This window comes from Babylonia areolata, chromosome 2, assembly GCF_041734735.1.
Source record: "Babylonia areolata isolate BAREFJ2019XMU chromosome 2, ASM4173473v1, whole genome shotgun sequence".
Lineage (NCBI taxonomy): Eukaryota > Metazoa > Mollusca > Gastropoda > Neogastropoda > Buccinidae > Babylonia > Babylonia areolata.
In genome coordinates, this window is record NC_134877.1 from 36,899,221 (window position 1) to 36,917,484 (window position 18,264).

General features: G+C 44.9%; 1 protein-coding gene across 3 annotated transcripts in view; it reads right to left on the reverse strand.

The window, feature by feature from the left end:
- LOC143300816 (uncharacterized) overlaps positions 1-18,264 on the reverse strand; it is a 54,074-nt gene that overhangs the window by 22,849 nt on the left and 12,961 nt on the right. For all 3 annotated transcript variants that reach the window (XM_076614762.1, XM_076614749.1, XM_076614756.1), the window contains exon 2: positions 1,526-1,699. In XM_076614762.1, coding sequence (XP_076470877.1) covers positions 1,526-1,672 — 147 coding nt within the window. In that variant the 5' untranslated portion in view covers positions 1,673-1,699. The remainder of the gene's footprint in view (positions 1-1,525; positions 1,700-18,264) is intronic.

Sequence of the window (18,264 nt, forward strand, 5' to 3'; positions counted from 1 at the left end):
ACTCTCACCTCTCCAGGTACTGGCAATACGAGGTACACATTTTCCATCTGCCATTTCCATTAACCAACGGCAGAGAATGTTAAAACGAAAGTCTGGATCTCAACAAAAGACCAGAAATCATGCTCAGGCTACCTTACTATAAATAGTTAAATGCTGTGTTTTGTTGGGGGTTTTCTGGATTGTTTTTTTGTTGTTGTTTTTTTCCTCCCTTCAAACCCATACTCCCCCTCCTCCCTCTCTGCATCCGACCCCCACCGCTCTTTCCCCCACCTTCCTGGACTTCCTCTACCTCTTCAGGTCTGTTTTCCAAGCAGTTTCTGGAATGTGGAAGTGGGAAGGAAGTGTGGGCTATATCTGACTCTTCTTCATGTGTGTTTGTGTACTGTGCAGTGAGATCCTATATCTGTTGTTTGTACATGTGGGGTTTTATGTGTAGGTTGGTTTTCACTCCCAGCACTCTGACAGTCTGGCTTTTTTTAAGGGACAGGGTATCAGCTGGATACTTTTTAAAAATAATTATTTCAGTGCCAATCAAATGCGGAGATGGACTACAGCATCCTTTACTGTGTATCTAATCTTCAGCACCACAAAGACAAAGACAAGCAATTTTGATTGCACCAATGTTAATGGATGAATAAATAAACACCACCACAACAGTTTTCTGTGTTTTTCAACTTTGGTCTCGTAAAATCACTTCTTTGTGGTGCTGAAGATCAGATAATCATTTAATCACCTCATTTTCAGTGACCTCATTCTCTCTATGTGCACAGCCATGGCTATGGTTGTGAAGTGATGAAGGTGAAGAAAACTGACCTGCTCCTCTTCAACCTCAGCAAACTATGCTGCCCTGTCCCTATCTTTCGGAAGCCAATCCCATCATGTCTAAAACCAGACATGTTCAGTGTCAGAACAGCTCCTTGCATTGATTACAATGCTGGTGCATCAGTTTTCACAAAGGCCACACAATGTGTGTACCAAGGAACTTGATGTGTTCCAGTATGATCATGACCCCATGTCACAGCTGGGCATAAAACAGCAAACTGCATGTGGATTTAATAACTTTATAAAATTCAGCTGATCCACATTATTATGGGGGAAAAACACAACAAACTCATGCAATATACTTTCTAACACAACATACACAATGTACTTTCTAACATTTCATCCTCATACAATATACTTCACCAACACAACATGCTAATACAATATACTTTCTAACACAACACACTCATACAATATACTTTCTAACACATCACACTCATACAATATACTTTTTAACACAACACACTCATACAATATACTTTCTAAAACAACACAATTTCACAATATACTTTCTAACACAACACACCTGTCCAATATACTTTCCAACACAAACACATACTTTCCTACATAAAGATCTAAACAAATTTTAAGAGCAGCTAATACTTTAAATTTTTTTTTTTTTTTTACAGAAACCCAAGACCTGAGCACGGTCCAGAGAGGAAAACAAAACACACACACACACAAAAAAAAACCACCTTCTCACCTGGATAGCGTGGTTATCAATGTGGAAGAACTGCTGCACACTGCGGTACAGGTCGAACTTGCGGTAGCGGGAGTGGACAGGTGGGGCGTTGACCTGGCGTGCCCTGGCATCCTCTGGCTGCCAGTCACGGGGAGCTTTGATCTGCATGCTGGAGGGTTAGGAGGCTTCCGTCACCTGTCCACACAGCAAACCCACAATCTTCAATTTCCCTGGCATTTTTAGCTTCATTTTTGTGTGTGAAGTTTTAGCTTCACTTCATTTCTCATTTGCTTCATTTCTGTGATGATTTGTTTAGAAATGAGGCGTAAGCTCCATCTCCATGAAGTTTTAGTTGTCCGTATTTCTCATTTCTGGGAAGTTTTAACTTCATTTCTGTTCACTGTTCAGTTATTTGATGCTCCTTGACAAACTTAGGTCTACAAGACTTTTTCCATTAATTAAACATCACATACAGCTGCCAGGCAACTGCCTGCAATGCAAGAATTTCACAACAGGTTAGGTGATAAACGTGCATGCATATCATTCATGCGTGCACCATGCATAGTTATATACATGCACCCACACACCCCGGCACATTATTTTACTTGACAGGACAGCCACTTTTCCCATTTTTACTCCTCCAGGTCATCTCTTGTTATTGTAGTAGTGGAAGTAGTGGTGGTTTTGTTGTTGGTTGTGGTGGTAGAATGAGCCCAAAGGATACCAGTACCTTTAGATACCCATATGAATGAATGAACAGAACATATATATATATATATATATATATATATATATAATTATTCAAAAAAAGAGCAATGACCTCACAACAAGGACACCGACAGGGGCAGTGCAGTACAGTGCATAGTACACAGCAACCTCTCCCCCCACCCCAACTCCTGGATCCTTCCCCTACCCCTTCCCTACCCCATCTCCATCCCTTCCCCATATCCCCCTTCTCTTCCCGTCCTCTGACTCTCCCTTGTTCAACTAGTTACCTGGGCTGTAGTCTGTTCAGGAGCTAACCATGCATAGCAAAGTTCAGACACAAGTAGGGAAACCTGGGTCTGGCTGATGAAGAAACTCATGGACAGAATTTCCTGGTGTGTGTGTGTGTGTGTGTGTCTGTTTGTAAGTGCATGCGTGCGTGCGTGTGTCTGTCTGTCTGTGTCCGTGTGTGTGTGTGTCAGTGTGTATGTGTCTATCTGTGCCTGTGTGTCTGTGTGTGTGAGTGTGTGTGTGCAAACGCGTGTTTGTGTGCGTGCATATGTTTGCGTGTTTTCCAATTTCATAAAATGACTGTCTTGCATTAGATAATAAAAATAACTGGGTAAAGTTCTGTTAAAAAGAAAAGTCTAAGCAAAGACAGTAAGTGAGGTAACAATATAACATCTTTTTTTTTTTTTTAAAGACCAAATAATCATGTCGATAATGTTTCTTGCATATATGTGGTGGTCACATAACAGTGATCATATCCTAACCTGCCATGTTTTTAAAGTCCCACATCCGTGACCTGGAAACATGTCCTGTCTCAACAATTTTCAACAGTCCACTGCTAATGTACAATCTTCTTTCAAACCTCAGCTGGACAGTCCAGTTGGTTTACGGTTACACTTACAGTTGTGAGTTATTCCTTCTGTTAGTGTGACAAAGCATGATTGACAATGTGCACCAGTTTCATCGCCAATATTCGCTGGTTCTTAGCCCAGCCATGCGAAACCACACAGCGGTGAGTGAAACAAATCAATATCCGCTGCAAACTGTAAGAGGTTGCTGACCTACATGCATCGCCGATGTATGAGCTGGTGTATTCACCATCTGCCCTAACATGTACAACCCTGACAAAATTCACCCCAAATTTTAAATATTCACTGTGCTGTTGTCTGTGCGCATGTGTGTGTGTGTGTGTGCAAGCATGCATGTGTGTGTGTGTCTCAAAGGACCATACAAGTCCACATACACACAAACATACCCTACCCCCTCCCCACATTGATATATATATATATATATATATATATATATATATATATATATATATATATATATATATATATATCAATGTACAAACAACATAAACACACCCAAACACCCAGCACTTACACACACACACACACAGCATTCATATCTGGACACATTTATACACATCCACTTATCGATAGTCTTGTACTGTGAACACATTCTACCCCTATCACTTCATTAACCATGCAGAACCCAACAATTAACACTGTCAGCTGCAGTCAGTCCATAAACCAGCATCCAAGGGGTGGAAACAAAACAGTTCAAGCCCAAACCAACCACTGATACAGCTCGCTAATGTACTGGGCCAATGCAATACAAAAGAGTGGTGTGTGAGTATATATGTGTGTATGGGGATGCTTCCTTTGTGTGTGTGTGTATGTGTATGCGGGAGACAGAGACAGACGCAGATATATATATATATATATTGCTCACATAATTGTGGGTTTATGTGTATCACATGTGAATAAGAATATGTGTGCGTGCGCATGTGTGTGTGTGTGTGCGTATGTGTGTGTGTTGTGTGGGGGGGGGGAGGGGGGGGGGGGGGGAAGAGGAAGGGTGTATGTGTGTTGTGTGTGTGGGTATAATTATTTGTCTATGTGTGTGAGTGTGTAAATAAGAGCACAACTATGTCCTGTATGCCTGGGCACATGCATGTGTGTATGTGTACTACACAAGCAGAGACAAAATACACAGTAATTCATCTCCATGATGTCTGCACTGGTAAACATCCAGTGTAGCTCTCAATTTGATTATTTCTGCTGTGTATAAAATACTCCAGAAAAATGCTAACAGTCACTGATGATCGAATATTTTTCTCTCATGTTGATTCTTCATCCATTTCTACTTTTTTTTTGGGGGGGGGGGGGGGGGAATAGAGGGGGGACGTTGGAGGGGTGTGGTAATTCATGAAATTGGACTCCTAAAGAGCCCTCACCCCCACACCCCAACCATATGCCCTGAATTCTTTTTTAAAAGAACTTTTGACATTTAAACTTAAACAGACTTTGTTTCAAAGCAACACGAATGGCATAACAACCACTGTATTGCTTTGATTCTTTTTTTTCTTTTTTTTTCTCCTTTTTTTAAGAGGATCAAAATGAGAGCATTATGATCAAATTACCAGGGGCAGTGTGTCAGGCCAGACTGCTGCCCATCCAATATTGACAATTTCCCTGGCAAGCTTGCCCCCCACCCCCACCCCCTCTCTAAATCTCTCTGCCCCAAACCCAAGGGAAGCTGCATGATGAGCGGATATGTGACCCAGGAGCCAGTGTGAGTGATGTGACCGTTTCCTCACACCACACCCCACACCATGCTACATCCTGTTAACTACAATGCAGCACTGTGTGGCTGCCAACAGGACAGACTGACAAACCGGCCTCTCTCTCTCTCTCTCTCTCTTCTCTCTCGGCTCTATCTTTCTGTCAGCCCAGCTTCACAAATTGACTTGGGCGTTGGCTTCCATTGTTCTTGCTGTTGTTCTGAGCCTGTGTTGGGAGGTTACAAGGTTATAACTGAGCTTTGGAAAAACTGAACATATAAAGAAACCTTGGTAGGCATAAGAACCAATGTGTTGTGCATACTATTGTGTATGAATTCGTCTTGGGGCTACGTTGCCTGTGCAGTGTACATATCCATCTGCATTGCGTGTATCTGCAAGTCAGTGTCATTTATGTGGCTGAACTTGAGTGTGTGTGTTCAGTCTTTAGTTTGGCGTCTTTTCGCTATCAGTAATATCACACGATCATAATTTTCTTTTTTCTTTTAATAAAGGAAATAAAAAAGGGGGTTGGGGGAGGGTGGGGTGTGTGTGTGTGTGTGTGTGTGTGTGTGTGTGTGTGTGTGTGTGTGTCTGTGTCTGTGTCTGTGTGTGTTGCACTGCCTTACAAGCTGTATCTGCATGTATGTGCATGTGTGTTCACCTGCACTTAAGCTTGAATACACTACTCTGTGCACCCACCTGTATGTTTGTGTGTGTGTACACACCCATGCATATGCTATAAAAAAAATATATATATATGTATACAAAAATTAAGCACATTCGATTTTTAAACAGCACGTGAGTGTTGATATTGACAAACAATTCACTGTGTCAACTGCACAGCATTGAACAGCAAGCTGCAAACATTCTGTGTCACGCTGCACTGCTCTGTATCACTGCAGTCAGCAAAAACAGCAGCACCACCACTCTGCACCTCTTTCCGTATCACAGTATTCAACTACAGTGGTATAGTACTTTAAATACTTCTAAGAACCCAACACATACTGCAATACCCAACACATACTGAAAATTCTTCACTGGAACCCAACACATTCCGCAATACCCAACTCATACTCAATACACTTCACTGGAACCCAACAATCAATCCATAATAGGGGTTCAATGGCACAGCAGAGTTCACATATCGAGTGCAAAGTCATTAAGTACAACAGTAGAATATTATACGCACTGAAAATACGTCTCTCCCAACAATCAAGCCATAAAATGGGTAATATGGTAGAGTTCACATATCCAGGGCAAATCCATCAAATGCAATCATAAAACTACCATGGCCTTTTCTTTTTTCTTTCTTTTTTTTTTTAATCTTTTTTTTTATCCATACGTTTTACTGTAGCAAGACAAAGGTGTAGCAGGTGACCTTAACTAACTGGGGGTCCACAAGCATAATCCAAGGCCACAGTGTGAGGACGGGCGGGGCAGTGTTGACTGACCGGTAGGCCCCTCAGCCCTCTGATGAGAGATGCAGTAGCAAGGAAAGGGCAGGCTCCAGTCAGTGAGTTCCGATGTTCCACTCCTCACCCTGACTTTTGTTGCGGACTGACCACCGCTGGCATGCTGATAGCGAGTGCAAAAGGAAGCGCGTCGGGAGGGAACGGGAGGGGGGGGGGAGGCAGAGGGAGGAAGACTGCTGCCGAGGGAGGGGGGGCAGTGGAGGGAGGGAAAGGGGCTGCGGGGGGTTGGGGGGGGGGAAGACTACTGAGGAGGGGGGCGTGGCAAAGAGGAGAGGAGAGAGACTGTGCTTATTGTGTGCGTGGTGGTGGTGGTAGCAGTTGTAGTAGTCGTAGTGTGGTAGCAATAGTGGTAGTAATTGTAGAAGTAGTATTAGCAGCAGCAGCAGTAGCAGTAGTAGTAGAATTATTCTATGTCTTTCCACTCTTAAGTAATGGTAAACGGGGAGAAAGCGGAGGGAAAGAGGGAAACAGGAGATTCGTTGAAGGGGCAAGGTGAAATTGAATGTGAGTCTGTGTGTTCATGCAAGCGTGTGAATGTGCATGCGTGGAGTGTGCGTGCGCGTGCGTGTATGCATGTGTGTGTGTGTGTGTGTGTGTGTGACTGTTCTGTGTTCGCATACTGCAATTATGTTGCTGCATGTGGATATGTCTGTCCACATCAGCCTCTGCACAACACTGCGCGCGCGTGCATGCGACTGTTCGACTGTGTGCGCACGCAGGTACAGCACAAGCTCTGTGCGCAAAGCACGCATGTCTGCATTTCTAACATGCACGCCAGTACGTGGTGTGCATTCCAATCTCACTCACAGTCACACAAACATGCATGCGTCATGCACACAGTCTTTCTTCTTTTTTTCCATTCCACATGCCGCCAGTCATGTGCACATGAACGTGTTTTTTTGCATGCCAGTGTGAAGATGGAGGGTGACAACAGGAATCCACAAGCGCCAATGCGCGGGGTAACAGAGGACGTGAATTTGCACAAGTCATGTGACGCAAGTCTCGTCTGGACGTGCGAGACAACACCGTTGGGGTCACTTCCACCGACAACCACCGACCAACGGGTCAACTTCTCTCACTTATCGACTGTACTTTCCAATACAGGATGTGGGTGGGGAGGGGGGTGGAAGTGATGAAGGGGAGACGGAGACAAGACTGAAGATGGAAGAGAGAGATACAGAGGGTGAGGGTGACAGAACGGAGGAGGGGGTGGAGAGAAAGAGAGATGGGGAACCGGGAAGGAACAGAGACAGACAGAAAGAGAGGAGTGTGTGTGTGTGCGCGCGTGAGTGCGAAAGAGAGAGCGTGCGTGTGTTTGTGCGCGCAAGCGCTCGCGTGTTTGTGTGTGTGCGTGTGTGTGTGTGCTAATGTATGCGTATGCTTGCATGTGCTTGTGTAAAATGCGTGTGCGTGCACACGCATGCGCGCACAACCCAAGGTGAAAAACTCTGACAGGGCTGACCTGGCAATCCATCAAGAGCCGCGCCAGACCACCTCACCTCACACACACACCACAGCCAGCCGCAATGCCCAGGAGGCAAAGGAGGGTGTGGGTGGGTGGTGGAGAAGGGGGCTCTGCCGCCATCCACAGACACACATAGACTCACAGACAGATCGATATAAACTGCTGAAGCAGACAGGCTTCATCCAAGCAGGGGGGTGGAAATTCCCCCAAAATGACCTGCCCCGTACCCAAGTCCAACCCGATAGACTCCCCTTTTGCTGGCACAGCGAGATGGACAAATTGGCAGTGGTCCAAGAAAGATAAAAAGAAAAAAAAAAGTGATGAAAAGGAAAGGATGGAAAAGGGTGAGAAGCAAAAAAAGAAAAAATGGCCGGGTACAGCCGGGGGGTGGGGTAAACGGAATTTCCCTTAGATGTGCACCCGTGGCAAAATCCTCTTTGATCTCTCAAAGAGCATAGCATTATGCAGAGAGTGAGAGACAGACAGACAGACAGAAACAGACAGAGAAAGAAGAACTGGCATGCAGAGATACAGAGAGAGACAGTGACACAGTCTGACCGACCGACAGGCAGACAGACCGACCAACCTATCGACAGACGGGGCACAGCACAGAAACTGAGACGCAGGGATATTAGAGGGGGAGGGGGTCCATCAATGTTGTAGCGCTTTAATTCAATAATGGTTTGTATGGGCTGTTTGTTCAGCTTCTCCCTCCACCCCCTGTGCAGCACACACACACACACACACACACACACACACAAACACACACACGAAGAGGCGCACGCGCGCGCACGCACACATACATCGCTTTTTTCCCCCTCTTTTCAGCCTCTCTCTCCTGCTGGCAAACAAACAATCCGCAGCCATCCCGTCACCACGACTCTCTCTCTCTCTCTCTCTGTTTACTTATATTTGTTTATGTATGAGCGAATGTGAGAGAGAGAGAGAGAGAGAGTCACACACACACACACAGATAAACACAGAATACTAATCATATTCATGTGCGCTTTGCGCCTGGATGCAGGAGCACAACACAAACATGACATTCCATGGATTTATCCCAACAGTAATTCGATCACTTCCAAATTCCAGAAAGCTCTGTCAGCAACCAATATTTTCTTTTGCCCCCACCCCCACCCTCTTCCCCGCCAACCTCCTCCTACCTCCCTCTCTCCTACCCTTTTTAGAGCAAAGCTTTTGAGATTTTTGCTCTCATGTGTATGATTCACTGACGTTTTGTTCTCTACTGAGAATACACTCAGCTGTAAAAGTTACTGTGTAAACACCTAGGTCCTTCAAATCTCTTTTCCAGCAAACTTTCTGTCTGGCGTACTGAGCACCACTACCAGGCGACACGTTCTCATTCCAACAACTGGCTCCTGGAGTTGTCTGTTCTCACTGTCAGTTGTGCGACAGGTGGCACAAAATATTAAAACACTTTTTTTTAATAGTCGTGTGTTTATTTGTAACGTGCGTGCGTGCGCCCAGTCCTAGGCATTATGTGTATGCGTGTGAAGGTATGGGTGTGTGCGTGTACATAACGATTTCTTTTTTACCTTTTTAACTTTTCATTACAAGTATTTCGTGTACACGCACGCGCACACACACACACACACACACACACGCACGCGTGCAAACACACACACACACACATGCGCGCGTACACACACACACACATCTGAACACACACACACACACACACACATCTGCACACACACACACACGCACACAAACACAATCTACAACACCCACCCGCACTGCAGTTCCCAAACCATCGATCACCGACGACTGGTCATCGGCAGAAAACCAGACGCTGTTCCCAAGGTCGAATAGGACAGACAGGACAATCAGATTCATATGAATCATTCCTGTCTCTCCGGAACCATATGGAGGGGTGAAGTGGGGAGGGAGGGGGTGGGATGGGCATTGCTCATCAACGTCCGTTTTTTGTTGTTTTTTCTGCGTTGGCATCCGCCCTGAGGGCTGTGTGTGTGTGTGTGTGTGTGTGTGCGTGCGCGCATTGTCATTTCGCTACTGTTCATTGCACGGAACTAGTTCGCTAGTTTGCGATGTCTTTTTTCTTTCTCCTTTTTCTGTGTGCGGATGATTCTGGAAAATTACCAGTAACATTTCGTCTGTGTTGCCATGCTTTCCATATCAATTCAAGGCATAAATAATACGACTGTGCACCGCTAAAGTACTAAACAGCTTATATTTTGTGTCTACAACGTATGTATTTTTGTCTGTAATGTGTCATTCTTCCATTGGTAATATCCTGAACAAATAATGCTAATTATGGGCCCACACACATCATGATACAATTGTATTTTTATCTGCATTACCACTCTTCTTCAGTGAGTGAATCTCTGTACACTGTACATGTAACACGACTGAGCACAGAACGCATGCACTGTCATGCTTCAATGGAAATTGGGTTTGTGTGTATGTGTGTGTGTGTTCGTGTATGTTAGTGTGTGACTGTGTGTATGTTAATGTGTGACTGTATGCGTGCGTGTGTGTGTGTGTTAGTGTCTGTGTGTGTGTTAGTGTGTGCTTGTGTATGTTAATGTGTGACTGTGTGTTTGTGCTTGTTAGTGTTAGCGTGTGTGTGTGTGTGCGCGCGCGCGCGCGTGTGTGTGTGTGTGTGTGTAAGCGTGTGTGTGTAAGCGTGTGTGAATATGTGCGTGTGAATGTGTGTGTGCATATGTGTGTGTGCATGTGTGTGTGAAATGCCTTACTGCACACGCGTGCATATTGCCTGCATTGTCATTATTGCACAGGCGACTCTGTGTTCTCTTCATCTTCACCCTGCATCCTGTGAAGAGTCACTGGGGCGCCGCCGAACTGGAAAAACTGTTGTTCACCAGACTGCTCCTGCACTGTCGGTTGTGTGTCAGAGCCTGCGTGGGTCTGTCTGCAAATGCCACACGCCACATCTCTGCACTGCAGAAAACGTTGTGATCGCACTACAGAAAACGTTGTGATCTCCAATAAGAAAAAATAACAATAATAAGCACATGTAATTCTACTGTATTGTGTGTGTGTGTGTGTGTGTGTGTGCGCGCGCGCTGTCATTCGTCTTGTGTAGGGCTTACTTATGTTAACTTTTTTTAATGCCCTGCGGTGTAGTTGTCTGTGCACTGTCTTCTCCTTGGACAGTTCTTTGCAAATTTTAACACAACCGTATACTTTAAGCCTGTGTCTGCTGCACATAACATCCACTCACATAATCATCATGTCAATTTCTGCAGCGGTCACCTCAACCTTTCCTTCCATTATTGATCATATCAAGCGGTTTACACGTACCACGTAGAAAAACCGATCCCCCCAAGCTGTGTTTTCATGAGTGGATTGAACATGTATTTCACACACACACACACACACACAGAAAGACAGACAGACAGACAGAGACACTGAAAGAGCGAGAGAAACAGCGGACCATAAAATGAGATGCTTCAACAATGTCTTTTCGCATCCCGCTGATTTTTTTTTCTTTTCTTCTTCTTCTTCTTCTCTTCTTTTTAATTTTTTATTTTTTATTTTAGTAACTCCAACACACGTCTGAAGTGTTGAACAAAACCAACAGTGAACTCCTGTGTACAGACACAATGACACTCCTCGAGGAGTTCAAATAACACCCTTGCTTCACAGTAACAATTCCAAATTACCTCGTTAATGACCGTTTTTAACCGCTAACAAACTCCACGTTAACTGACATTTTTACCTTCCGCTAACAATAAACAAGGCAAAGCTGTTCACACCACGACAAAATGATAAGCAATGACACATTGCCATGTACCGATGATTGGATAATATCATGGGTAGAAATAGTGTGATGCAGAAAAAAGGGGCGTGTCGGGGATGTGTGGGGGTGGAGGTTAGTATTGAAAGACTCGCTCGTCAGACAAAACGAAGAAATAAGAACTGGAAAGAAGAAAAAACAAACAAACAGCGATTCGCCAAACTCGGCAGACATCGAACACACACACACACACACACACACACACGAAGCAAGCAAAATAAAAGAGGTAACAAAGGGGGTGAGAAGGGTAAAAACAAGGAAACAAGTGTTTACACGAAGTTGGGGTAAAAACAACTAAGTGTTTACGCGAAGTTGAGTGACAACTTGCACGAAATTCTACACCTTTGTGAACTTCCTGTAACCAAAAACCAAACAATAACAAAAATATGTAAGAGTCTTTGCCGTAACTAATCCCCCCCTCCCCACACACACACCCTCTCATATGTGTGCCTGAGTGTGTGCGCGCCTCTGTATGTATGTGTGTGTGTGTGTGTTTCTGTGCGAATACACATGTTTGTGTGTGTGTGTGTGCGCGCGCGCGCGCGTGCGTGAGCAAGTGTCTTATATCACTTACAGTTAAAAGACGTTAAACTAAAGAACGAACGAGCGCGTGCGCGCGCGTGTATGTGCGCGTGTAAAAGTACGCGTGCGCGTATGTGTGCGTGTGTGTTTGAGAGGGGTACACCAGAATGGAGAATAGGTGAAAGGGGACTGGGGGTAGTGGAGGGTGGGGGTAGGGGGGTAGTGAAAACCGGCTCCTTTACCTGTACTGCCGCCGGCATAGCACGAGAAGGTGTGGGCGGCGGGCGGTGAAAATTGGGTGGTTCGGGGAAGGGGGGTATGGCGGTGGGAGTGGGGGGGTGGGGGCGGAAGAGAAGGGGCGCGGCGGCGGTGTGAGTGTACGTGTGTGAGGGAGTGGCGGGTAGAGGGTTGGGGTGTAGTAGCGGGAATGTGGTGGGAGGGGCTGGAGGTAGGTAAGTGGCGTTGTTGTTGTTTTCCTGAGAGTTGCAAGGCAGCAACAAACGAAACGAAAAAAGGAGCTGAGCTGGCACTGAAGGTGGTTCTTCCTATTTCAGCCTGTTGTTCAACGGCCTCTCTAACTCACCGGTATTTATTCGGGCCTCACACGCACGCACGCTCGCACACACACACACATACGCGCGCGCGCGCGCACACGCACACACACACACTGCCGTCTGACAAGTCTCTGACTCACACACCTGCCTGCCACCAACACCACGCCACGCTAGACACAATACCCCCAGCCCCATCCAATACAACCGCTCTCTACTCCTCTCTTGGCCCCTACCTTTCTCCCCTGGGGGTGGTGTGTGTGTGTGTGTGTGTGTGTGCGTTCGTGTGTGTGTGCGTGCGCGCGCGTTCGCTTGTGTGTGTGTGTGCGTTCGTGTGTGTGTATGTGTGTGTGTGTGTGGAGGTGCGGATGTTGAAGTATGAGGGTGAATGGCCTCACCGGTAGCTTCTCCGGATGGGGGTTGGGGGTTTGAGGGGGGCGGGTGTGTGTGGTGGGGGTGTGGGGGGGGGGGGGGGGGGGGGGGGAGCGGGTGGGAGCGGAGCGAGGCACTTTGTTCAACAACAACCTGACCCCAACCCTAACTCCACGCCCCCTCACAGCTCTCGCTCTCTTTCTCAACGGGATATATATCGTGCCCCAATACACACGTCCCGCCGTTTTAAGTGGTACCACACGCCACCAAAACCATCAGTCACGTGGACACAGGCGGTTGAAATATTTAATTAAACTTGGGTTTCGAGACCAATAAAACGTACGAAAAGGATTTGCTGTTAATGTAGGCATCGGCTTCTAATGCAACCTCCATCATGTAAGTTTCGTGTACTATCTTCAAATTCAAAATCCAGGCTGTACTTAAATTCAGGTTATTGCCATCTTCTTTACAACATACACGTAATGCTTCGCGATACAGAGATAAACAATATAATGTTAAGAGAGTGTCAGATATTCATTATGTAATCATTTGATCACTGCATCAATGAAGTTCCCATGCATGCAAACACACACACACACACACACACACACACACACGTGGGAGTGAGGGCTGTACCAGTTGGGCGGGTCAAGGTTTTCCGGTATGAGGGTGGAGGGTGAAAGACCATAGTAAACCAACCAAACCGCCAACTAAACCTCAAACGTATGTATCATGTTGTTTGTTTTATTTCTTTAAACTGCATAAAGTTACCAAACATAAACACAAATTAGGAACGGTATCTTGTTACCACTCACGCCGTCGAATCATTCGTTCAAGTAATAAGGCAACAGTCGAACGTGTGCATGAAGAGAAAATGCAACACTTTCACAGCGCTCTGCTTTGCAGGAAAGTAAAGGTGAAGGGAGGGAGAGGTGGGGAGGGGCGCAAAGGAAGGAATTTGTTTACACGAAAAGACAGTCATAACGCTGATAGTACGCAAACTACTATACCGGTGAGTCATTCAATCGACCCAGCGACAGAAAGCAAGCGGTCCCTTTGCCCCACCCCCCAAGCCCCCTCCCCCCTACTTCTCTCTCTCTCTCTCTCCCACGATCTACCTTTTTTGGCCGTCTTTGTGTCACAAACATCTATGCCACCATCTGGCGCGGGAGACACGACAGCATGCATGGCCGCCCACAGACGACGTGTGCTCACCATCATTCCCTTCAACTTCAAGGCATGAAGGATCGATCCCTTACTGGTCATCGATTGCCGAGCCCCCCCCCCCCCCCCCCCACGCCCCTCCCCCGCCCACAAACACACATCTCCCTTCACTCTCTCGGCATCTCCGCCCCCCCAACACACACCACTCCAGCCCCTCCCCCGTCCACAAACACACACATCTCCCCCCCCCCACCCCACCCCCTTACACCACATCCTCATTTCCACCGTGTCAGCACATTCGCTTTCTCCATACAGCAAAAGTATAATGATGTTCAGCATAAACATATATGCGTGTGTGCGATCTTGCACGTGCAGACAGCACACACACACACACACACACACACACATATGCCGTCGCGCTCACACGCGCATAAATTTACATTGACGCACCCACACTTCAATGCACAATTTTACGCCACGACACACACACACAAAAAAAACGTCAATGCAGTAGCAAATCATAACGTTCAGGCTGTCGTTATCTTCACGAATGTTAAGGCAGCTAACTTAAGTCTGTTCAGAATCGCTGTAAAACATATTTGTACCGGCGGAGCCAGTTTTTGCCGATCCATTGCACTTTTTTTTTCCTTTTTTTTTTCTTCTTTTTTTTTCCCCTATCTAGTTATTATGACATTTATACGCACTGCGGCAAGTTGAGGCTTCACAGCGTCAACAACATCCCGAGCATACAGTTATCCAGGAATTTTGTTGCCTCCCCTCCAACAACCCAAACCATTCGCCCATCCCCTCTGGCAAATAAACGCCCGCAGACAGTGACATATCTGAATGCCCTCTGTACGCACATGTGGTGTGGCGTATATGGATTAGTCCGCGCGCCTTGACACCTCCTTGAAACTGAAATATGAATCTGGCTTGACTGACGCAAAAGTTGGGAAAGCACAGTGCAGTACTCTTAGTATTCTTTCCGACAAATACATACAACAATGATACTTTGTCGTACTCGTTCTTGCAAACACGCTCTCTCTCTCTCTCTCTCTCTCTCTCTCTCTCACACACACACACACACACACACACACACACGTGCGCTGATTCAACTCTGGCTGTAGGATTATCAGAAAAACAAATAAGTAAATAAATATATTATGTTCTCGGTGAGCATATTGATACAAACCAGTTCTCTCACCACAGATTCTGAAGTGATTTCCAATAATCATGACCCTAATGACCCAGAAAATAAGTCCACAACTATTTAACCCACACCTGTACCTGCACTGAACTGATGTACAAAACTGATGAGAATGAGTAACAGCATATTTTCTGTTACCTTGAGAGCTCATTCTTGCTGATTAGGTTAATGACAGTTCAGATGTTCTCTGATCTGATTAGGCTGAACACAGAACATGTGTATTTATAAACACTTGTCCATTTTGAAAACATCATGTCGTCCGATGGCAGGAGGAGACGCAAGAGGGTTGGATCAGAAAGACGGACAGAAACTTACAGAAACCTGAAGCTGCCAGAGAGAGGGGAGGGAAGAAGAGGGAGGGGGAAGGGTGGGGGGCAGGCATGGATATAGGAAGTGAGAGAGGAGAGGCAGAGCAAAATTTACACTTCTTCAATTATTTTCTAATTGTCATTTTATTCTCAAGCAAGCATTTTGTCTTCTTTTTCCACACACACACACATACACATGTGCATACATACACATTCAATTGCACTTTTACACAGATAGTGACAGTAACAGTTGTAAAGGGACTGGCTCAAGCCTAAGCCCTGAGTCTTATAAACACCCCATCTATCAAAAAATACTCATATTTACTGGGTTTGCAAACTATAAAATGTGTGCTTTCTATAAGACTGCAAATCAATCATCAAAGTCAAATATCAAAAGCTAAGCACAAGCACTCTAGTTAAACAGCCCCATTTCCAAACACATACTCATGAAATAATTACATGTCAAGAACTGACCAGAGTAAAGTAGAATGTGGGACCCTCCACATCACCCCTGGATGAATTGCAAATGCTCCACAAAGGGATGACTGCAGTTTACAAGGAAACTGCAGTTATAAATATTTTGTAGTTTTGTAATCCAAAACTTGAAAAAACTACAATATATTTTAATACACTACTAACCGATCATTTGTCAAAACCTACACCTGGAACATATTCAAAATGTACATTATCTGCTACACAACCAATGGCAGCTGTTCACAAATGCATCTATCTAGAGTGTAATAAAAATTAATATACAGCCACATACTCTGTTACAGCTGTTGCTAATACTGTTTCTATGAAAAGTCTGTCTATAATGCTGTGTCTAAAAAGAAATTAAAAATGAAATACTTCTCCCAAAACATCACTGAGACACAACTGTTCATCCTAATTTACAATTATAATGTATGGGACTTTGAATTATGATGTTCTTTATGTGGGGGTAGAAACATATGAATGCAGACACCTGATACTCACATCTGAACACAATGGTTTGATCATCTTTTTGCTGGCCTATCTATCCCCATTCAGATCACTCAAACAGCATTAGTCACTGGCCCTGCATGCCATGATAGCAGTGAGCAGAAATGACACCTTGAGAAAGATCATCATTTGTGTCCTTTTCTGTTCCCCTCCACTGGCTTCCTCCTTGTGGCTATGCTTCACTGAGTCATCCCCCTCTGTCCCCCTATCACATGATACATACACACGTCTGTTGGCAGATTCCCTGTGAATACACATCCATGCTCAATATCAAAATGACCAGAAAAGACATATATATCTTCGTTAACTAATATCTAGACGACCTGAATAGACACATCTGTTTTCCTTAATATCTGTACCAAATCGGTGCAAGACTGCTGAGTCTGTTGAGATACACCTTTCAAATCAGCTTGACTAAATATAAAAGTAGTTGCGTTTGTTTTTTTGTACTTGGAAAATAAACTAATTTTATGGGCTGAAAACAAATAACACAACAGTGCATATGAGGAGGGAGGGGTTCTTTTGAGGAGGAGGGGGGCAAGAAGATCACTTTTTACTGAATACAATATGGAAAAACAAGTAAAATTTCAAGACCTTTGTTCCTTAGATAAACAAACATTAAGCAAACAAGTGTGTGCAAGAGTGTACACACAAACCTGCTGTCAAACAGAAAGTCACTTCACACAAAAGGAAAGACAATAATGTCAAACAGTGTGCTGAATTTCAATGTAATCGACACAATATGTAAATACAAATGACATGAATTCCTTTCTGCTTCAGGGCAGAAGAATCAAAATAACTGATCATACACAATGGGGAAGGGAGGGATGTGGGAAACTGGGCATGGAGAACAGAGGAGACATGGGGGGACAGACGGTTGTGACTGAAATGAAGAGGTAATCCATGTGTGTACAGTTCACTCTTATTGTCCTAAACCCTGTCACTGCCTTTCAACAATTTTAACTGCTTTACTTCATTTCTGGCTCTCTCACGAGAAAACAAAATGAACCCTAATTCTGCTAGAGCTACCTTTTCTTTGAAAATGTGCAACTTTCTGAACAAAGAAGTAGCATGATGTTGCGCAACAAACACTGACAACAATCACTTGCTGTCTCTGACCAATTAATCACAACAAATGCTGGGAAAGGCTTTCTCAGGAATTCTTTACAGTTACCATGTGCATGCCCCGCCCCCTTCCCCTCCCAAACACACACTGTTCATATATGTGCAAAGACATGATGCATATCATATTTCATACTACACACATGTCAGTGGAGGACTAACCCCTGGTGGTCATACTGTAATCATTACCATGCCCCCAACTTTTTTTCAATGGTCTTGAATACATGAAAGTGCTGTTCGTAATTTTCAATTTGTGCATCATAAAATGCACACAGAAAATAAACTGGAACAAGGATGTCAGGGTGGGGAAAAGGGGCAGGCTACTGCCACTGAACCACAGTAACTGAACTCCCACAAATGGTGCTAAACATAATAGCACTCCAAAACAAAATGAACAACAACAAAAATGGGAAAAAAGCCCTAGTAGGTCTGAAAGCTGCAGGCGGTTATGCCAGACACAGCAGCCAAGGCTCAATCTATGCTCCGCTGTGAATGTTTCCAATCACCTCTCCCA